General features: G+C 34.7%; 1 protein-coding gene across 1 annotated transcript in view; it reads right to left on the bottom strand.

Moving 5' to 3' along the window:
- The window catches only part of LOC111046958 (mitogen-activated protein kinase-binding protein 1), a gene marked incomplete at its 5' end in the record, with an annotated part of 142,318 nt that overhangs the window by 23,320 nt on the left and 94,512 nt on the right, over nucleotides 1–24,486 (bottom strand). The window contains 5 exon segments of the mRNA XM_039443242.1: nucleotides 6,965–7,133; nucleotides 11,968–12,068; nucleotides 16,190–16,303; nucleotides 19,143–19,299; nucleotides 19,484–19,644. Coding sequence (XP_039299176.1) covers nucleotides 6,965–7,133; nucleotides 11,968–12,068; nucleotides 16,190–16,303; nucleotides 19,143–19,299; nucleotides 19,484–19,644 — 702 coding nt within the window.

Here is a 24,486-nt window from a genome sequence, read left to right as displayed (position 1 = left end):
GCAGGTTGGAAAAATTTATGCTGAAGAATTAAAAAAGAATAATCCTATCTCAACTGCAGGTAACAAATTCAAGGATTCATGTTTACAGAATTCTAATGAATCGTTTTTCATAACTCCCACAAATGAAAATGAAGTCTCTACCACTTTTAAATCGTTGAAAACTAACGCAGCTCCAGGTGTTGACAGAATTAACAATAAATGCTTAACAATTATTTGGCCATTTATTGTCAGACCATTGACAATAATAATTAAATCGATGTTTTTTGGAGGGTCATTTTCCAGATAGTTTAAAATTAGCAAATATTATTCCCTTACATAAAACGGGTGACCCTTCAAATCCAGCAAATTACCGTCCTATCAGTATGTTGAGCAGTTTCTCCAAAATATTTGAAAGATTAATTAAATCCAGTCTAGTTACCTATTTACTAAAGCATAATATCATTCATAAACATAAATTTGATTTTCAATCAAATAAATGTACAATAGATGCCATTGCTCTTCTAACCCAAAAAATTTCTAATAATTTTAATAATAATTTGAAAACAATAGCTATATTCTTAGACCTTATCAAAGCTTTTGACACTATCCCACATTCTAAACTTCTAATAAAAATGGAAAAGCTAGGCATTCGTGGAGTACCCCTCAAACTTCTCACCAGCTATCTAAATAATAGATATCAATTCCTCAAATTTGACAATAAAACTAGCTGCAAAAAACTCTCTGATTACGGCCTTCCACAAGGTACAGTATTGTCACCGATTCTTTTTCTTTTATACATCAATGATCTTATCAAACTAGAGGTAGAGAATTGTGTGACAATCTCTTTCGCGGAAGACACGTCATTGATATTCACTGGAGCTACATGGAAGGAAGCCAAGAATAAATCAGAAACTGGTCTTAAAATTATAAAATCCTGGCTTGATAAACATATTTTGACCTTGATTATAAATAAAAGTAACTTCATGACATTTTCACCAACTGCTGGTCTGCCACATGCTCTAGACAACATAATTATGCATAAATCAGATTGCCCAAATTTAGATTTGACTAATTGCTCATGTTCCAAGTTGAAAAGACAACAACATGTTAAATATCTTGGCATAATGGTTGACCAACATTCAAGATGGAATGTCCACATAAACACTGCTTATAATAAACTTAAACATTGGATAAGTAAGTTTCGTAATATTAGCCAAGTTAGTGGCAAAGAGGTTTCAAAGCTTATATATTTTGCCTATCTACAATCTTATCTGGGATATGGGATTAGAATTTGGGGTGGATCTTATTCTAATCATAGATAAAATTTTTGTCATTCAAAAAAACCTAATCAAAGCCATACTAGGAAAGCCTAGACGCTATCCGAGGAGGTGAATGCAATTTTTGGAGATGCAATTACTGGATTGATGGATTTGGTGGGTGTAGTTGGTGATAGGACTGGTAAAGGAGATGGAAGTGATAGGACAGGTTTTACAGCGGGGGCGTTTGCAAGGTAGGGTACCAGGTGGAGTTGGGATTTCATCAGAGGTGAGTGATTTGTTTTTACTGAAAATTTTCTTGAGGTTGGGAGGCTGCTTATAAATGAGGGTGGGTGGTTGCTGGAAAAGGTGTTTGGTAGAGGGATTGGAGGAGACGACATGGAACAGATCTGATATGATAATCATATGTCATAAATCAGTTGTTTGAATTATTCTAAATCATCAGAAAGTTTGTTATTTTATCTCAGTTTATTTTAGTCAATAAAAGCCATTATTCTAGCTCTTCAATGGTATCTATTTATTACAATTTTATCGACTAAAATAAGTACCGGTAATCAAAATGCCAAAGAGGAAAACCCGGGATCGAAATAATGTTGAATCTCCATCACGGAATCAGATAAGCCTACCGAATTATCTCGAAATGGACCCGTTGATACATCTTTCAACTCGGAATCAATTGGGAAAATTATCAAACCAAAATGTCCAAGTGTGGATCCAGATTCTCCTAGTGCACCAATGGAATGGAGACACTGGAAAAGAATGCTGGATGCCCACTTGAAAGGAAACTATTACACTGAAGATACGAAATTGGATATCTTAGTTACCTTGCTGTCAGCTGAAAATTACAAATTGATAATAGATTGTACTACATTCGAGGAAAGTATCTCCATCCTTGAAGGCATATTTATCAAGAAGAAAAGCGAAATCTTTACAAGGTACCTTCTCTCTATAAGAAAACAAAAACAAGGTAAGTCCATCGATAAATTTTTCCTAAAACTGAAAGAACTCAGCCTAGAATGTAATTTTACAGCGATCTCTGCTACAGAGAATCGAGAGGAGCACATAAAAAAAGCATTGATTGCAGGTTTATATACATCCGAAATCCGCCAACGAATTTTAGAAAGCCCAGATATGTCTTTGCATGAAACTCTTAATCGTGCAAGAGCTTTTGAGTCTGCAAAAGATCAATCACAATGCTACAATAAATCTAATCCTCCATTTGAGCTTAATGCTTGCAAAGATACAGAAAATGCATCAAATCTAATTCCTAATCAAAAAGACACTTCAGACTCCTCATTATCAGCTGTTAGTATTAGTGGACAAGCATGCTATTTTTGTGGTAACAAAAAACATTCTCGACTATTTTGCCCAGCTAAAAACGAACTCTGCAAGAAGTGTGGTAAGAAGAGACACTTTGCTCGGGTATGTAACTCAAAATCTTCCGTATTAGAGAAAAAAAGAGAGTTCAGTAATTCGATATTACTAACACCTTCAGTGCCAGCCGAAAAATGTCTTTCAAAGGTTATTATTATTCCTATTACCATAAACGAAACTGAAAGTCAAGCACTGATCGATACTGTAGCAACTGGCAACTTTATTGACGATACCTATGCAAAAAAAACTGAATTTAGAAGTTATACCAGAGATAGGAAAAGTAACTTTAGGCTCAAAACGCTTCACACCACAAATCCGAGGCAAAGTTAACGTGAATTTAACAGTTCAGGGAGAAAGTTATACAAACACAACCTTAATGCTTATGCAAGACCTCTGTGAAAATATTGTTCTTGGGCACGAATTTATGAATAATTTCTCCAATATAGAAATACCATTTGGAGGTAATAAGCCACCTCTTACTATTTGCGGAGTAACTCAAGCAAAAATTCCTCCTTGCTCCCTTTTTCAACATCTAAAACCCAATTGTCAACCAATTACAACCAATCTCGCAAATTATCAAAAGATGATGAAGATTTTATTTCCAATGAATTCAACAATTACTGGAAGATGGCATCATAGAAGAAAGCCACACACCTTGGCGTGCCCAAGCATTTGTTGTTAAACCCGATAACCGAAAAAAAGGATGGTTATAGATTATTCTAGAACTATAAACAAATTCACTGAATTGGACGCCTATCCCATTCCAAATATGGAAGATTTAGTTCGCAAAGTAGCTCAGTATTCCTGGTATAGTACTGTTGATCTGAAATCCGCATATCACCAAGTACCAATCTTACTTGTAGAAAGGCAATACACAGGATTTGAAGCATGTGGGAAACTTTATCAGTTCTGTCATATTCCTTTTGGTGTCACTAATGGTGTTTCAGCTTTTCAAAGAGTAAATTGATTCACTCATACAAAAATAGAAATTATTCGATACCTATGCTTATTCAGATGACATAATAATTTGTGGAAATTCAAAAGAAGAACATGACACTAATCTTGAACGGTTTCTTGCAGCAGCTTCAAATAACTCACTTACTATAAACAAGGAGAAGAGTAAATTCTGTCAAAAGGAGATACGTTTCCTAGGATTTTTAGTTGGAAACAAATCATTACGTCCAGATCCCGAACGCCTTGAGCCTCTACTTAATATGCCCCCACCTCCTAATCTCAAAACTCTTCAGAGAACTGTGGGCCTCTTCGCACATTACTCTCAATGGATACAAAATTTTTCAAGTAAAATTCATGCCTTGGCACACTGTTTGCTCTTCCCTCTTTAAGGAAAGGCCCTTGCAGCTTTTGAAGATCTTAAAAAAGAAGTAGCTGCAGCTGTAATTCATGTTTTTGATGAAGGAGGCATTCTCACTGTAGAGACTGATGCCTCAGATTTCTGCATAGCAGCAACACTACCTTACAATGAACGTCCTGTTGCATACTTTTCACGAATGCTAAACGAAAGTGAAAAACGACACTCATCAGTTGAAAAAGATGCATATGCCATTGTAGAATCTATTAGGATGTGGCATCATTACTTATCTGGTCGTTTCTTTCAACTTATTACTGATCAAAAATCTGTTTCATTCATGTTCAGTAGCGCGGCAAGAGGCAAAGTGAAGAACGAAAAAATCATGAGGTGGCGCCTTGAGCTATCTCAATACACCTATGAGATCATTTACCGACCTGGAAAAAAGAACATAACTGCTGACGCTCTTTCTCGAGCATGTGTGATAATGGGATGTATCACATCAAAACAAGACTTGATAAAATATCATCAAGACCTCTGCCACCCCGGCATCACAAGATTTTTTCACTGGATAAAGCTCATAACCTACCATACTCGGTAGATGACATCAGAGAAGTCTGCATGGAATGCAAGATCTGCTCAGAGCTGAAGCCAAGATTCAACTGTTTCAAAGGAAAATTGATAAAAGCAACTCGGCCTTTTGAAAGGATCAACATTGACTTCAAAGGACCCCTGCCATCATCAACTAGAAACAAGTACATCCTCACTATTGTGGATGAATATTCGAGATTTCCCTTTGCCTATCCCTGTCGAGACATGTCATCAGAAACAGTAATTCAAAATCTCAATGACTTATTCACCACATACGGCTATCCTTCATACATACACACTGATAGAGGGACCAGTTTTCTATCAAAAGATGTCAAAGATTACTTAATGTCCAAGGTGTAGCTACCAGTTCCACAACACCTTACAACCCTCAAGGTAATGGACAGGTGGAACGCTACAATGGAATATTTGGAAGACAATCCGTTTAGCCCTACGGTCCAGGAACATGGATACTTCTCACTGGGAAAGGCACTCTTAGAATCACTAAGCAGCATTCGCTCGCTTCTCTGCACGACCATCAATTGCACACCTCACGAGCGAATGTTCATTCATCCTCGTAATCCCACATCTATGACAAACTTGCCATCCTGGCTGATCAACGCCAAGGAGGCATGGATGAAGACCTTTGTAAGACGCAGTAAGCATGATCCTGAAGTTGAAAAGGTAGAAATTATTCATTTGAACCCTCATGTCGCTCAGGTAAGACTTTCTGATGGAAGAGAAGTTTCTGTCAACATTCGTAGATTGGCCCCGGTAGGTTCCACTACTGGGAGGGAAGAATGATATGATAATCATATGTCATGAATCAGTTGTTTGAATTATTCTAAATCATCAGAAAGTTATTTTATCTCAGTTTATATTAGTCAATAAAATCCATTATTCTAGCTCTTCAATGGTCTCTATTTATTACAAGATCTTTAAGGGACATATATATTTATATTATACAAATAGATATATACATAAAATATATATCACAACTGCAGGTAACAAATTCAAGGATTCATGTTTACAGAATTCTAATGAATCGTTTTTTCATAACTCCTACAAATGGAAATGAAGTCTCTACCACTTTGAAATCCTTGAAAACTAACGCAGCTCCAGGTGTTAAAAGAATTAACAATAAATGCTCAACAATTATTTGGGGATTTATTGTTAGACCATTGACAATAATAATAAATCGATGTTTTTTGGAGGGTCATTTTCCAGATAGTTTAAAATTAGCAAATATTATTCCCTTACATAAACCGGGCGACCCTTCAAATCCAGCAAATTACCGTCCTTGTTGAAAAGACAAAAACATGTTAAATATCTTGGCATAATTGTTGACCAAAATTTAAGATGGAATGTCCACATAAACACTACTTGTAATAAACTTAAACATTGGATAAGTAAGTTTTGTAATATTAGCCAAGTTAGTGACAAAGAGGTTTCAAAGCTTATATATTTTTTAGTTTTTTTTTTTAAGTTTAGTAAGTTTCTTTTCAAATTCAGTAATTTTTCTTTCAGTTTTTTATTGTTTCCTTTCACTGAATTAATTTATTTCATCTTTTTTCCCTGAAAATTAAAAATATCTAGTTTTTTCAAACACTCGGCCTCTGCGCACAGGTTTTTTAACCTTATTTTTATTGTATTATTTAGTTCAATACTGTGTATTATTATAATCTTTTGTTATTATTATTCACCCAACGCTGTGAAAACGGCACATTGGGTAGATAAAGAAGAAGAAGAAGAAGAGAAGACGAAGAAGAAGAAGAAGAAGAAGAAGAAGAAGAAAGAAGAAGAAGAAGAAGAAAAAGAAGAAGAAGAAGAAGAAGAAGAAGAAGAAGAAAGAAGAAGAAGAAGAAAAGAAGAAGAAGAAGAAGAAGAAGAAGAAGAAGAAGAAGAAGAAGAAGAAGAAGAAGGAAGAAGAAGAAGAAGAAGAAGAAGAAGAAGAAGAAGAAGAAGAAGAAGAAAGAAGAGAAGAAGAAGAAGAAAGAAGAAGAAGAAGAAGAAGAAGAAGAAGAAGAAGAAGAAGAAGAAGAAGAAGAAGAAGAAGAAGAAGAAGAAGAAGAAGAAGAAGAAGAAGAAGAGAAGAAAAGAGAAGAAAGAAGAAGAAGAAGAAGAAGAAGAAGAAGAAGAAGAAGAAGAAGAAGAAGAAGAAGAAGAAGAAGAAGAAGAAGAAGAAGAAGAAGAAGAAGAAGAAGAAGAAGAAGAAGAAGAAGAAGAAGAAGAAGAAGAAGAAGAAGAAGAAGAGAAAAGAAGAAGAAGAAGAAGAAGAAGAGAAGAAGAGAAGAAGAAGAAGAAGAAGAAGAAGAAGAAGAAGAAGAAGAAGAAGAAGAAGAACAAGAAGAATTTGAACAAACATATAAAGGTTGCCAAGTACTTCTGGAAACAAGTGTTGGTCTTTATTGAGATTTTGAAATAAATTTGGCCAACTCACAACTTGAATATGCGCCCGATATGCCTCGCCTTCTATTGGCAGCAGCAGCCGAGGCTTTCGATGTCAAGCCACCGCTATTTACTTTATTCTGCGAAGAGATGGTCGGTCGCATCACTCGCATAGTTGATACATTTCTTATTGGATGATGCAAATCACTTTCAGAATCACTCTGGTAACAAAATGAAAACATCTTTCAAGTCAAAACCAATCTATTCCATAAACATAATGCATTTCACTATGAACAATATTAGCTCACAAGACAAAAAGCTACATCAATATTGAGTGAATATTAAAATATTTGAACCTAAGACGTTTTACTCAATTGAAAACAAAATAAAAGTACATAAATATAAAGTTTAAAGTGCAGAAAATATGGTGGATTAATGTACATAATTTCCGATTGACTTTTTTATCAAGAACCGTAGTTTGGAAATACACTTGTAAAAGTTTGTTGTCTTTAATGCTCATAGAATCATTGCTGAAAGCCAAGTTCTGTATGAATAAAAGTATCCAAGTAGATAACTTATAAGTTGTCAGTTCAAGAAAACTTTGTATTTTTATTTCGTACTTTTATTTAATAAAACGTGTTTTTATTTAATTTTGAAAATTTCTACAACTCTGATAACAGAGTTCAATAAACATAATAGAAAGGAGAAATCTATAAGGAAACAGGTCATTACAAAACTAAATATGTGTGAAACAAAATATATACTTTACACAAAATTAATGGATTCATGTATCTCTAAAATCCAGACAGAGAGGTATAGTCCAAAATTTCAATTTACAAAAGACGTTCTACACATTTGCATTCGATTTTTTTGCTGTGGGTGATGCCAATGAGCTCCAGGCTATTGCGTGAGTAATGAGACGGATGATGATGATGATGAGAGATGAGTGTACCTACAGCTTTAATTGGATCCTGAAACAAAGTCTAGGAAATTCATATATGCACACAACATTGCTCTGGTCACACAGCACAAGGAACTGGAGGAAACCGAGGTGACGCTCACCAATGACCTCTCCTCCCTCAAAGACTATTTTAGGACCTGGAAGCTCCAGCCAAATCCAAACAAGACTGAAGAGTCCTGCTTCCATCTGAACAACAAGCTTGCTAATGCAAAACTTGAGGATTTTTTCAATGATGTTCAGCTCAAATACACCGAACAGCCCCAGTACCTGGGAGTCACATTGGATCGCTCATTAACATTCAAGAGTCACCTATTTAAGACTACAGCCAAGGTGAGAAACAGAGTCAACATTGTAAAGCACCTCGCTGGCTCCTCCTGGGGGGCAGATGCAAGAGCTCTGCGAACTTCTGCACTGTCACTGGTCTATTCAGATGCAGAGTATTGTGCCCCAGTATGGCTTAATAGTGCGCATGTTATAAATGTTGATGTTGAACTCAACAGGACCATGAGGACAGTTAGTGGCACACTCATGGCAACGTCAACACCAGGGCTTCCGGTGCTTTGCAATGTTGCTCCTCCTGAAATACGACGCAGACGGGCTCTGATAAGAGAATATCAGAAAATCACGAAAGGGCCTCAACTGCCAATCATGCAGGATCTTCTGCCTGGTCTTCTGCCTCGGCTGAAGTCGCGTCACCCTCCAATGCGAACAGCTTCCAAGCTGATAGCAGATGGCTTTTCGGTGAGTGGAGTTTGGAATGAAGCTTGGCAGAGCTTTCATGGCCAGAATAATACATTGGTGAGCGATCTAATTTTACCTGAGGGTGGTATGAGTTTGCCAAGGAGAGAATGGGCTCTCACTAATCGTTTCCGCACGGGTGTGGGAAGATGCGGCTACTGGCGGACCAACTGGGGCCTAGCAAATGATGGGTCATGCGACTGAGGTCCACTCGAGCTGAGGTCCAGTCTACGAGTCATCTTATTGAGGAATGCCCCCTGCGTCATTTCCCGTGCGGAATGGTGGGCCTTCACGGCGGCGGCAACGAGGCATTGAACTGGCTGGGCGAGCTGGATTTGGTTTTGTAGCTTCGGGTATCAGCTTAACTTCATCTTTATAGCTTACTTTCTAAACTATTTATACTTTTCAACCATCTCTGTGTTTTTAAAATATTGACGTGAGCACTATTTTTTGCTCTATTGTTTTTTTATTTGTCTAGCTGATAGGGTATACGATATATATAGCACATAACAGAAGACACTTTAAAGTTTGTAATATAAATTAAAACAGGAGATACAAGACAAAAATAGATTGAAAACACTTAGAAACTTACATTAGAAACGGAAATTTTCGGAAACTGAGTTTCCTTCCTCAACCGAGCAGTGAGTGGGTACAGTTTGAAATCAAACGGTCGTGACCACAGAGAACGCACGGAGAGTCAATTGTAGCAACAGAGACCACAGATTACGCGGTGCAGACGGATGGAGAGAAAAAAGGTACAGATTCAGGGGACATTATGGGGTATTTACGGGGCGGTTACAAACGGGATATTTAAGATTTGGGTTATGAATAAGAAAAGGTGTAGCTTATGAATTGATAGAAAAGAGGAGATTTATAATTAGAAATCAAAAAAGAATTAGACTAAAATTGGAAAAAGGAATTGTACAATTGAACTTGAATGAAATTTATTTTTCATTTTTATTGAACATTTAATATATATTTGATAGCTATGAAATTTATTATGATATGATGGAATTTATTTCAATTTGATTAAACAGTTGGTGTAGAGTTGATAGCTATGGTACTTTTGCTGTCTGTTGAGACCAGGACTGGAAGCTGCTCCAAGCACCCAAATAAAAGCCAATTCTTTTGTCTTGACATCTATGGTGGGGGCTATATATATATAATATATAAATTTAAACAGGATACACACGACACACATCGTGTCATGTGTATCTGTGTAGTCTGTATCCTGTTTGAACATTCTAACGGTCGTGACCACAGAGACGCGGTAGAGATGTTGTGTAGACCATAGAGCACAGACGAACGGAGGCGCAATTTAAACGAGTTTGTTAAATTTCAGGAGGGTTTGGTGGAGATTTTTGAGGTACTGGTCAAGATGGTGGGGATCACTGCAAATTTTTTGGCCTCGGATTGAGAGGGAACGTGAGAGGGATCTTTTGATGTGGTAGGGATGGCAACTCTCAAAGTGTAGGAATTGTTGAGTGTGGGTGGATTTGGTGAAAGTATTGGTGGATAAGGTATTGGAGTTGGAAAGCGGCCCAGCTCCCGGAAATTCTCGTTTAAATTGCGCCTCCGTTCGTCTGTTCTCTATGGTCTACACAACACCTCTACCGCGTCTCTGTGGTCACGACCGTTAGAATGTTCAAATCTGCACCACTTCACTTCCTGTTTGATTGACAAAGGGGGCCCAGCTCGCGAAAATTCTCGTTCAAATGTAAGTTTTTAAGTGTGTTTAATCTATCCGTGTCATGTGTTATGTTTATATATATATGTTAAAATGGGAATCCCGCAGGGAACAGTGATTGGACCTTGCCTCTTCCTGATCTATATTAATGACTTTTGTAACCTTAATTTAATCAATGGGAAAATATTGTCATTTGCAGACGATGCAGTTTTAATTTTTCATGAAGAAAACTGGGCTAGCACATATGACTCAGCTGCTAGGGGACTGGGAGAAGTAAAAAAATGGCTTGATAGAAGAAAACTGACTCTGAATTTGTCCAAAACAAAATACATCTCTTTTTCCTTGAATATACAGAATCAGCCAGTTAATATGTCACTTGTTTTGCATTCTCCAAATTGTCTCAGTCATGTAGATTTAGGGTGTTCAGTTAATTGTAATAAAATAGAGAAGGTTAGCAGTATCAGATATCTTGGAGTAATGGTTGATCAGCATTTAAAGTGGGATGTACATTTGTCGCAGCTTACTACACGATCTAGAAAACTTATTTATTTATTTGTGAAATTACGTTCTGTTTTGCCTATGAAAGTCATGAGATAGTGTATTATGCACTGGCACAGTCATTGCTCCAATATGGTATTGTGGGTTGGGGTGGTGCATATACAAATGTTCTAAAACCAGTAAAAACAATACAAAATTTAATATTAAAAATTATTCTGAAAAAGAATAGAATGTATTCAACAAGATTGGTTACTGTTCCTAGATTATTGACTACTGCTGGTCAGCGTAGCTTCATATATTTATCTCCATTATTTTTTAATATTCTTCCAAGTAATTTGAGAGGTTTACTCGCCCAAAAAAACTTTGGACTACATTTGAAAAAGTATCTGGTTAGCTCTCATGGCTGGGATAGTGCCGAGAATTTCTGGATTACATTAGTATAGTAATTATTCCAATTGAATAGATTTCATTTTGTACCACATCTTATATCATGTTATACACTGGGCTAGGCAATATCAGGTCATTATTATAATTTATTATAATTTACAAATTTTGTTGCATTCTAACACATATTGTATGTAAATATATTGATCTATTATAGCATCACTGATTTATCTTGTTTATTGAAAGGATTTGATTTTAGTTGTTAATTATATACTGTAATGTTAATTAATAATAAGTAAGTAGTCAAAGTACGGCTGCTCTTCCCCAAGCTCGAGCTTGCTCTTTTGGGGAAGTAGTTCCTTATGTTTATTTGTATTTCCTATTGATTCATTTTGTTGTTATATTTCTAAATTGTGAATTATTGTAATGCTTTTTCAAGGAATAAATAATAAATAATAAATAATAATAATATATGAATTAAAACAGGAGACATAAGACATAAATAGATTGAAAACACTTAAAAACTTACATTAGAAATGGGGGAAATTTTCGGGAACTGAGTTCCCTTCCTCAACTGAGCAGACTCTCGAGTGACCTATACATACATATATATATATATATTGGATCCTGAATATTGATAGCCTACTCGAAATAAATAAGCCGTATTAAAAAGTGAAAAATAACTTATATTGATATAGATCATGTAGTAATAACAGTTGAAGGTTTAGCGTTCATGGAGGAGATTAAGATTGGTGATAAATTCACTTGATACTGTCAACAAGTATACCTGGTTGAGAACCCCGACTGAACAGCTACGTGTCATGTTGCTTGATGGTTTGTTGAAAGTATGACGGGTTGTGACGCGAGTGTTTCTCACAGGACCTTTCCCTGTAAAATCAAAGTAGGCTAGTTCAAATATCAATCACACTGTCGGAATTGTCAAGAATCTCGTTGTCACAGTGAGTGATTAATTCATTTATTGGAAAAAATCTTACTGCTAGTCGTTCTTTTTAATAGGAAAAAGTGATTTTATAATAAGCAGTTCGTGATGTAAAACAGCATTGAAAAATATCTTCTTATTGTCACCATTTAAATGCACAATTCAAAATCCCTCTGGGCGTGATTTTGTGCTTTAAAACCTGATGCCAGGTGGGCAGCTCTATCTCATATAGATTTTCAAGCAAACCTGATAATAATGATCCCTGTAAATTGAAAAACACCCAAATTTTAGGTTCAACCTTCATCGCCAACTTCATTGTCCTCACATTGAGATTTCGCACAATGACAATGATTGCTGGCCAGATAGCCGAGTTGACTAAGGCGTTGTAGCCTTCAGTCTGCTACCTGGGGCCTGTTTCACAAAGGTAAGGTTACAAGATTACAATGGTTACAAGTCTTGTTGCCAACCATGGTTTTCGAGAACAGCTGATTACTTGCGTTTCGCAAAAGCATAATTGTAAACTTGTAGTTACAATGAATATCTACAAGTTTACAAGTGATTTTCTTGTTACGAACAAGTGATTTTGTCTGTTTCACAAAGATTTTTATTGCAGCCAACAATTCTTGTCAAAATTACTTGTTCGTAACCCTAACATTTTTACCGAAGTGGAAAGCTATTTAAAGGTTTTACAAGTGATCATTTAAAATATCCAATTATTATTTCTAATATTCAAAAATGCCCTATATCCCTCTATAATTCATTATTTTGGAAATATATGCATTGGAAAATTTAATTTAATAAATCTCCAAAATACTCATTATCCTATCATTACCTATCATTCATCCTCATTAATGTGTACCTATACCTCCTACATAACCTATACCTCATAGGTTAAGTGTACCATAGTATATACTGTATAGTACACATAACCTATGAGGTATAGGTACACATTAATGAGGATTACTGTACTATAGTATATATACACAGTAATGTATATATATATATTATATGTAGTACATATACTACATATACAGAGTGTCCCACCAAGGTTGTAAAAGTAGTTGACCATAGATTCTACTCGACATTTCTGACAAAAAATGTTTAGTAATCGTTTTTCCTATCGATCTTAAATTTCGAGATATATCGATTTTTCGATATTTTCAGAACATGCCTACTTCCGGTCATTAAATTAAATATTCAATAACTCGAAAACTACTGGTCGAATTTAAATTTCAAGGGTATTGTTGGAAAGAGAAAGAAAAACGTTTTTAACAAGATTAATGTAATTTTATTTGTTAGATATTTTGTAGTTTTTTATTAGGGCTTAAACTTGAAAAATGCTATTCTTCAAATTCAAAATCACATTTCAAACCGTTTTTTCTTAATTTTTCTCCGGGTAATAATAGTAGTTTTAATATTGCAAAAACTTCTCCATTTCATAAGCTTTCGAATGAGTATAAATTTTGAAAGGTAAGTTCCATGATAAAGTGTTCAAAACTGCTAATATCTGGAATGAACACCTTCAAAATGAGGAAATTCACAAACAGCATGCATCAAGTGGTGATCCTAAGGGTGAAATCACCTGATTTCTCTCTGACAATATTCACAAGTTTTAATCAACATTTTAACATTTTTACAATGATATGACTTTTTCAATGACTTGAATTATTTCCTGTACCATAAATCCTGAATAAAATAACAATAAGTGTATGTTTCAGCCGATTTTCAGTATAGTTTTCAGTGTGCTTTCCAGTTAATTGGCCTCTCAATTTGAGGCAGAATATGTGGATCCAGTTGGATGGCTGCCTCCCTAATTATGCTAGAAACGTCCTTGGGTGGCTTGATAACAATTATGCTGGGCGATGGATTGGCCGAGGTGGACCCGTAAGTTGGTCACCACGCTCACCTGATCTTACTCAAATGGATTTCTACTTTTGTGGGGTTGTAAAAAGTGAAGTTTACAGAGAACCTGCAGATAACAGAGAGGAACTGATTCTCAGAATTCGATTGACGATTAAAGTAATGAAGACACGGCCCAACGAAGTGAGACGGGCAACTCGAAGCTTGATAAACGGCAGCAGAAGTTGCATAAACAGAAATGGAGGCTATTTTGAATTCCTGTAAGCAGTGGGCATAATATTTAACTTGATTACCATCTGAATGATTGCCATCAGTTTCTTCAATTCTGTCATTCATCTACTATGAACTATTATTCTATGAATAAATTTTGTTGGATCTTGTAAAAGTGTATGATTAATATTTTATATAGGATTTAGGCTATATGCTACAGAAAAAAATGTAATAATCAGGTGATTTCACCATTAGGATCACCACTTGGTGCATGCTGTTTATGAATTTCCTCATTTTGAAGGTGTTCATTGCAGAAATTAGCAGTTTTGAACACTTTATCATGGAACTTACCTTTCCGAATTTATACTCATTCGGAAGCTTATGAAATGGAGAAGTTTTTGAAAATAATATTGAAACTACTATTATTACCCGGAGAGAAAAAAAACGGTTTGAAATTTGAATTTGAAGAATAGCATTTTTTTCAAATTTAAGCCCTAATAAAAAACTACAAAATATCTAACAACAAATAAAATTATATTAATCTTGTTAAAAATGTTTTTCTTTCTCTTTCCAACAATACCCTTGAAACTAAAAGTTGACCAGTAGTTTTCGAGTTATTGAGTATTTAATGACCGGAAGTAGGCATATTCTGAAAATATCGAAAAATCTATATATCTCGAAAACTAAGATCGATAGGAAAAAAGTTTACTGAACAATTTTTTTTAAGAAATGTCGAGTAGAATCTATGGTCAACGGCTGTTACAACCTTGGTGCGACACCCTGCATACACAGTACATACTGTGTAGGTTACAAATTCAGCAATCAATGAAGTAGACTGTACAAAAAACATTGTATTGCTTTCATAATTTCAAAGTAATTATTAAAAAGTACAAGTAAGATTTTTAAGCATGAAAAAAGGAAATTATAATCAAAATAGGTTATTTTTACTATTGTAGCACTTGTAGACTTGTAAAATTGTAAACTTGTAGATCATACATTTATGTGAAACGTGAGTAATGTAAACTTGTAACTACAAGTACTTGTCCACACAAGTTGGTAACAATGCTTGTACCTTTGTGAAATAGGCCACTGGTCGTGGGTTCGAATCCCGCCGAGTCCCATCGAATAGGCTTGGACGTTTGATCATCTCATAATTCACCCTCGCACTTCCCTTCACCCACGCACAAGCAAAAAGCTCATGTGGGAATCATCCACAATAAAAATATAGATAATATATTGAGCGAAATCTCAATGTGAGGACAATGAAGTTGGTGACTGATTATGATTGAAGCTGAAAATTGGATGTTTTTTAAAATAAAAGGAGCATTGTTATCAGGTGTACCTGGAAATCTATATGAGATAGAGCCCTCTATCTGGTCTGTGATTTTAGAGCACAAAATTAGGCCCAGAGGGATTTTGAATAATACATTTAAATGGAGACAATAGGAAGATATTGTTGATTAAAAACTGAAATTCGTTAGAATTTATCTTTTCTTGAAATTTTACTCATTATTGGAAAATAGTAACTTGGTACTCATTGAAAATGGAGAACTCCGTATGATTTAATTTTATTCAAAATTTCATAATTCACATTTCACATTTCAAACGATAGGCGAGCGCAAATTTTTCCGTCCTATGACTGCATTTGGCGAAAATAACTGAAAACTGGAAAATGAACCGGAAATACGAGGTTTTTGGGCCTCTCTGTATCTAGCACAAGGTAATTTTGCATGAAAAAATTAGTTGTGGACTTCTCTTATGTATATAAATAATATATTAAGAATCAGAACTACAATATATATTGCAAGCACACTCCCATTGTCATATCTATATTGACTCAACTACTTTAGCTAGCGAATTACAATTTCAAGTTACAAGAAGAATAGATTCATAAAATGTTAGCAATAATAAATAATGGAATGAAAATAAGGATGTATAAGTATGAAAAATTTACTAAAAGCGATATACGAGTAAAATGAAATTTGAAAATTAATAATACCTTGTTGGTTAGAGCCAGCATGCATGATTCGCTGTCTTCCTGGGATAGGATTGGCTAAATCACTCAACGAACAAGCACGTCGGATCCCACCAGATGATTTTGTGTCTTCTTCAGCTGAACACAAAGTAAAATAACACCATGCAAAATAAAATGAAAAATGAAGGCGAAGCAATGTGATCAATGTTTTTCTTTAAATATCATAAATAGACTGAACTACTGTGGATGGATATGGTTCGAGAGAAAAGCTGAAACAATAAAAAAAATTGTTTTGATGCAATTAAGATTTTTCAATAGCTGAAATGTGCAAGTCAAAATTCGAATAAAAAATCATTAACAATGGAATGAATGGAAAATAGAAAGTGAGTAATGAACAACAAACTGCACAATTCTACTGATTGTAATTATTTCAAACTGCACAAAATATTTGAAAATATTAAACAATAGATAATTTAAGCAAGAACGAGAAAGAAATATTTTTCAATAGCACGAAAAAAATTAATTAGCATGCAATCTACACTCTGATTAAGATATAAGTAATACACAAACGATTACTACTGTTGTGGAGAGGAGAGAATCTCGCAGCTCTATAAGGTTAATCATGATAAGCAGGGTTTCGAAATGGTAAACTAGTTTGAAATAGTAAATAAATCCAGGTTTCATACACCTTGAAATGAAAGTGAATATTAATGCATGGAGAGCTAGGGAATGAAGCACTGTTTTCTGATCTCTGTAATGTTGAATAGACTGTTAACAACAGTATTCAAGCTTTGTTTGCAATAGAACCGAGTTTCCAACAGGAAGTTAGCCTTCAACCTTGAATATGATAGTGATAGTTTTTTTGAATATGCGCTATCCACATCTTTCAACTAAACATACATTTACCGTAAAGGTTATGAAATAGGGAATCTTCAATTAATTAGCATATATTCTGAAACCCTTCTGTCGATTGTGAAAAATAATTTGAGATATACAGAATTCGACTGTGTATTTGAAAGATACATCACTTGGTTCATCAAGATCACTGGTTTTGAACCAGGAATAAAGTTGAAAATGACATGAATAATCATACTGGCTATGATATTTAGGCTACTGGCTCAAACTGGGAGAAGTCCTTTGCTACACATTACATCAAATTTTTGTTGCTCTGTCTGCGCAGTTCGTCTGAGAAACAATATACAAATCTGACTAGATTCTTCAACATGCCAAAAAGCGGAAACTACAGCAGATGAAACACCAATAATTCATTGACATTGAAAGAAAACACAAATGAGGCATCAAAAGTGAGACAAAAACTAAGACAAAATACGCATCAAAACTGAGATAAATAAACAGAAAAAAGACAACAATAGTGATAAAAGTAAACTGAAATAAAACGAGACAAATGCGGCAAACTGGAATGAGAATGAGCTACCTGCTGAACTAGAACATTTGACGGTAGGAGGAAGACGCTGTTTTGCCAACAGCTGATTGATTCTCTTGGGCGAGTTAGCAGAAGACGAGGTGGCTGGAGTTGATGAGGACTCAGAGTCACCTGCTCCCATCATGCAGTGATCATAACCACTGCCTCCACACGAAAATCGTTCAAATGTCTGAGACAGTTGTTTGACACTTGGCATTCTCAAACTATTTTCAGTCTTAACATGTACTGCAGCATCATTTTCTTGTTTAGCCATGTATTGGTTGAGTTTGGTGAGTTGTGAATTACTTGCAGGCATGCGCCTACTATTCGCCGCTTCAAATGGCCTTTTTGGTTCAGTCACGTCCATTCCAACATCTCTAACCGGAATTTCGTTGTGCAAGTGAATACCGGAAGATTTCGTTAACGGCTTTTGCCAGCTTTTTCTGTGATTTGTGGCTGATGATTTGAGTTTGGGAGTTTGGGGCTTTGGGGGTTTGTGAGTTACGATTGGGTGCACTTCGGATGGAAGACTGCATTTTTTCTCTCTACTTTGTAAACGCTTCGTCAATACTTCTGGAATTTTACCACTAGCTTTACCTTCTAATAGAATAAAGAAACATTCGTTTCTAGGTTTAGATCCATCTTTGTCTTTTTGCGTAGCGAAGAATGGAGTTTCAGGACGACTCTTTGAAATGCTTTCATCACAATTCAACACATTCTCAGAAGTATTCTGCAAGCTTCTTGTCCTAAAAACTGATACCTTTTCAGGAAAATCTCTAGACACAGAATCTGAGATATCAGTGAGAATGCTCTCGGTACTCTGAAACTCATCTTTATCCCTATTATTGAACAGGTATTGATACTCACTTTCATCGGTCAAGATACTTTCAGTGCTTGGACAATTGTCTTTGCTTCTAAGGAAGAAGCTGGCACTACTATGGCGGTTCAAGAGTTGCGCGTGAGCACTATTGTCATCGTCACTTAAAATATTTTCTTCACTATGGAATTTAGTTTTAGTTACTTGTGATTGACAATTGGCCGACTTGGAGAATATCTGATACTCACTGACACACCGGCGAGCGAGCTTCGTACCGCAAAACTCACCACAACTTTCTAAAGAATCTGAACTGAATTCACTCAGATTATCTTCAGACTTTTCATCCATTGAAAAGTCCATACTTTTACCCACTTCGCTTAAAGATTCATTCGATTTGGAATAATTGTTTTTACATTCCTCATTATTATAACTAGATTCCAGATCAACGAAGAAACTACAAGAATATATCTTCTGTGGATTAAGTCTAGGATTTGCTTCAGAGTCTGTCAAACAAGTAGTTGAAGAAGGATTTACTTCTTCAAAGACTGGTGATTGAGGCAAAGAAAGATAAGATGCTTTAGCTGGTTTGGGGTGATTAGCGTCACCAATGAAAAACTCAGTGGATAAATTCAAACTGGCGGGTCGGTTGTTACAAATGTTAGAAATGTTAGTGGTTGCTTTAGGATGGCAACGCATGTCCATTGAATTCGACTCAACAATTGAATGGAATATTTTACCTAAGTTGGCCGACTTATTATGAACTTTTGATGAAGGCATAGGCACTGATTGTTGATGCATCTGCTGCATTTTCCAAGAATTATCGTGATAGGAATTTCCTCTCGGGCTCAAGTCTTGTATGCTCTGGCTCGATTTCAAATTTGATCTGTAACCAACCTGAAAACAAATGAAACACATTTCATAATGTACTCCACCAAGCAGAATTCTATAAATCATTCACTAACGTTGTTTAATGTTTCACTTGACAGAAAATGTGCAAGATTGAGCTTGTATCAATATCATTCAGAATTCAATCTAACGTGAAGGAATACAAATGATGAAATGTTGTATATGAACTTACACTTTGAAGTTTCCTACGCGTTTCTTCTATTCTACGTGAAAGTTCTTCCCGCTTCCTTGTTGTGTCAGCATCATTCTTTGCATGCCTGGCAGCTTGAATAACATTACTGTTACGCGGTGGTCCACTGCCAACAACATGCTGAGAAGAAATACTTCGCTTTCCTACAACAATCAGCATTCAATTCATCATTGTAATTTTGCCATTATTAATTTTTTACAAAAATAATAAAAACAACTGAAAATAAGAAATTTGATATTTCAGCCATCCCTAGAGTGACTGTGGATCAGTTCTAGTTTCCGTACAGCACCGCTGTGCGTAATTTAGGTCTCATGATCTCAAAGTGGAATGACCACTTCAGTTTGGCGATGACATTCCACTTAATATAAAGCTCATTCTGGTGAATAAAAACATTGATTTTCCCCTCATTTTTCTAACGCAGATGTATTTATATATTCATATGGCTTTTATTGGCAGAGGGATCCTTCTGGATGTTCTGCCTTGCCTTATGCCGTGCTACCAAATTTATCCAATTGGTTTGATAGCTTTCACCCATCACCTAAGGAAAGTTATCGGTTCCAAATATGTTAATATCTTGATAAATCATGAACGGATCTAATGCATATTGTCACCTGGTCATATGGGACATATATATGAATCATATATTTATCTCATATTGATCAGGATTATAGAGTTTTAAATTAAAAAAAGTTTAATGAACAGTGTTTTTGTCTTTGAACAATCTTTGTCATTGACAGAAAGATTGTTTATTTCATTTGTTGTCAAAATTAACGTAGCTTCTCTTTTGTTTTTAATAACAAACGTGCCGCTTGTGCGACAGATAAAAATATGTACTTGAAATGGCTTTCATGTTTGGCATTGACTGAGTTTATATTTAATACCCAAAATTTAACTTTTGGTCAGAGAGAGCTCGTTCGATGGACTGTGAGTTAAGTCCGGCTGATCCAGTGAAAAAGGCTAGATTTCGGTTCGTTTAATAATACAGTTATACTGTCACAGATCGGGCAGTATAAAAATAATTGTATAAAAAATAGATACAAAAGCTTTCACAAAAACTCAGAAATTATTGTTTCAAATCAAGATCAAAATACACAACTTATAAATTAATTGTACTTATCCTTAGTTTACAGGTTTCAAGGCAGGCTAAAGGCTTTCAACATTAAACGAAAATTTCAACATAAAATGAAAAGAAAAATTGAAATCTACATTTCAAATATGTTCAATAACATCAATAATAAACTTTATAAAAACATTTAGATCCCAAATAAAACATCTTAAATTTCAATTATTTAGAAAAACTTTCAACAGCAGACAAACACTCCTAACATTAGCCAGCCTTTAACCATTTTGATAGAAACGCCTGAGCGAAGTACCTGAAGTAAATGCCTAAAGCTTCAAAGCAAGACACGTCATCGATTGCCAACTAATAAAGAATACAAGTTTACAAACATTATATCTATTGTTTTCAATAAAACTTTATTTTTAAAGTTATTTTAAATTTATTTAACCTTTATGTTGTTTAGAATTATCTGTTAATTCAGAAATAGAACTTTGTCAAAGTGAGTTGTTCAACATTTGAGTAGCTGATCAATTTCCGGTGAAAAGTCAAGTCCACATATCGATTACACCGATATTTGCTATCAAGTTTTATTAATATTTTGAATATAGAATTGAAGATTCGATTTTAATCGAGAAAATGTAATATTACACTTATTACCCAATGTCATTTCCAATCAACACTCAAGTTTATAGGTTATGTATTAGGTTCTTTATGTTTTCTCACCAAAAATTTGCACTTTGACTTCCTGAGTTTTTATTTTATAAAGTTAAAAATCAATAAAACTCATTTTTAAACACAAATTTACATTTAAAAAGCAAACAAATATAAAATATAAACGCAGATGTGGCATCTGTGATTCAACAGTAGATCTCGCCACTTAAGTGCAAAGAGCTCAAAACTATAATCATGCTTCTCATTTCCATGATCAAGCTTCACTCTTGACGTTGTGTGTTTCAAGAGATTTCTATGTGATCATGTTTACAAATTTATGTTTCTAAAAAACAAGTTGCCATCTTACATTGCAGCCTATCTCAAATTTCCTTTATCATCCAGCCCGGAATCATGCCAGTTATTATTTATTTATTTCACAGATACAGTAAATTTATAAACAAAACAAAATACATAACATTTCCATGCATGGGCCGAAGCCTGTGTACAGGAATGAGTTGCATCATCACTTGACTGTAGCCAACAAAAGTAAAGCATATAGTACATAATATTTGATACGTAAGTAGCTATTGAAAGATGTAAGAATCATAACTAAACTCAGAATAAAAATACTTCTTGTGATTCAATATATAATTGAAAGCGAATCAAGAATGATGATGATGAGGAAAATGAATTGATGAAAAAGTAGAAAGATGATTGAAGGAAGTGTAAGGTGTTAATTATGATAAGGATGAAAAAATTATAGAAAAGGGTTTGAAGAAGAGGGGATGGGAGGGATTGAGAAAAGCTGTCAAGCAAAGAAAGAAGAAACATTTAATGTTTACAACCCAAGAAGAGGCAAAACATGAAAAAAATAATCTAAACAAAAGAATGTTGGACATGATTCAAAAAATTGAGAAAATGCAAGCATAAGAGCAATATAGTACATTATACTTAAAAGGAATTATTTGCTGTTTTCATAAAAATGGTGAAATATATACATTAAATAATGTACAATAATAATAAATCCCACTTACATGAAATTTCAAATATATGGAATTTATTTGGTGCAAATGGTTAGGACTCAAACCTAAACTTTCAGAAAATATAGTTCGATTTCAAAAGATCATTAATAACTAACCTCCCCACCGCGATTAACCATTTATTAACATGACGTTTGAATACATCATAAGAATGTGTTTCCAAATTTTTTTAAATAAAAAGGCAATCTGGAGTATAATATGCTTGCTTTGTACAAGGAATCTATTGGATTGATCGATGTTGATATTCTAGGGATGACTAAACCAACATGGGCAGAGTTTCTAGTGGAGTAATTATGATTAATTCGAATAAAAAAGTCCTGATTGTTCCTGTAGATATACATGATCAACGCTCTAGCATATAGCTGAGAGATATTGAATACCTCAAAGTCATTGAAAAGCGTTTCAGTTGGGTATCTACGATTTTTCTGCAATGCGGTTTTTATGATGGATTTTTGCATGATTTCCAAAGGTTTGATAATAGTTTTAAAAAGCTCCACCTCACCCTAATATGCCATATTATAAAATGGATTGGACGTATGCGTAATATACGCTCTTCAACATATCTTTACTCAAGAAATTGAATACATAATTATAGAAGTTTCCTCAACTTGCTCCTAGTATATATGACATGAGCACTCCATTTCAATTACTTCTCTGGTTACAACACTAAACAAGACAGCAGTTTACAATAGATCATTCTTGGTGAAGATAGTTAAATTTTGGATATCATTGCCAGATGATATGAGGTTGTTTGGGGTAGGGTCCGGTTTATACGTGCAGTTTATGATTGTCTGTTGAGTGGCGGTAGGATTGTTTGAGTCAGTAGACGGGGGTTATTTTTCAGTATCCTCAAGGGATGCTCACGAGTGTGAATGTTGAATGTGTGCAAATGCTTGTCCTTAAAAAATTATAATTTATTTCTCTCTATAGTTCTGTCACTGTCATAATTTAAAAACAAATTTATTTTTGCCATCTCTTTCAGGAGTGAAGTGATTTAGTTGATAGAAAGGTTCTATAAGCTATTTTTTATTTTTCAGTATTGAACTATCATATTTATTACATGTTATTGTTAATTTACTTTTATTTTCTTATTTTATTCTGTATTCTTTGTATAGCATATATGTATTTTTGCTGGCGACTAGCTCAAGTAGTAAAGTGGGAATTAATGCACAAACTTCATCTCATCATCAAATAAGATAATTCTATTCTATTAATTCCAAACTGGAATTGAAACCACCAATTAGAACTCGCCTGAAAAGAGTATTTATGAACTCCTTCTTCTCGATGTCAAGCATAATTAAAAGATATTATGTTATTAAATTTGGTGTTTAAGGAATTTTTTACATGTAGAAGAATTGAAACAAGATGTATGAATTTTTAATTGTCGTTTTTTTATAAAAAGTCTCTTTTTAATTTTATTTTTCGGCTAGTATATTATTAAACTTACATAAAAAAGGTTAATACAATATTATTAATGGAAATGTAAATAGTTATCAAAATAATATTGAAACCCGTAAGGTTTACTCGTCTATTCGGCTACATCTCAATAACACGCCAATTTTCCAATATTCCATAATTTATAGCCTACTTTTTTATTTACGGTGTTCATCACAGAAGATTTTCCTCGGGATGTGTTACAGAAGAGGAAAGAGCTAAAAGAAGATATGTTTGAAGCAAGAAAACAAGGAAAGTACGCCGTATTGAAATATGAAAAGTTATTTATAAGCAGTGAGAATGGAAAAACAAAGAAGAAAAGAGAATTGAGTATTTCACCGCAAAAAGAAGAGTAAAATACCAAGCCAGCGAAGAAACGAGATGGTAAGCAAGGCAGTTTTCATCTTGGAAAAGGCTCTTTGGATGGATACCTCAAAAATAGGAACAAGGACTCACAAGTAATCGGGCGATCTACTGACACATCTGCAGAAAATAGAGAATAGGACTTACCGGAAACTAGGCTACCAACCAACGGAGACGATTATGAGAAGAAAAACAAAAGAAATATAAATAAAAATTTGTTTTCCCCAGAAAGGCTGGTCACCGAGGGGAAGTGTGACCGAAACCCCCCGGGTTTGATGATTGGTACACTGAATGTAAGAACACTTCGTACAGAAGATCGAGTTTGTGAATTGGAAGAGGCATTACTAGACACAAATATATACATTCTTGGTTTAGCAGAAGTAAGAAGAAACTCTGAAAAAATTATTTTCAGAAAGAGCGACTTCTTTTTCTATCAT

The sequence above is a fragment of the Nilaparvata lugens genome, chromosome X (genome assembly GCF_014356525.2).
Source record: "Nilaparvata lugens isolate BPH chromosome X, ASM1435652v1, whole genome shotgun sequence".
Classification (NCBI taxonomy): domain Eukaryota; kingdom Metazoa; phylum Arthropoda; class Insecta; order Hemiptera; family Delphacidae; genus Nilaparvata; species Nilaparvata lugens.
The sequence above is the reverse complement of the archived record's forward strand: the minus strand, read 5'-3'. Positions and strand labels throughout refer to the sequence as shown.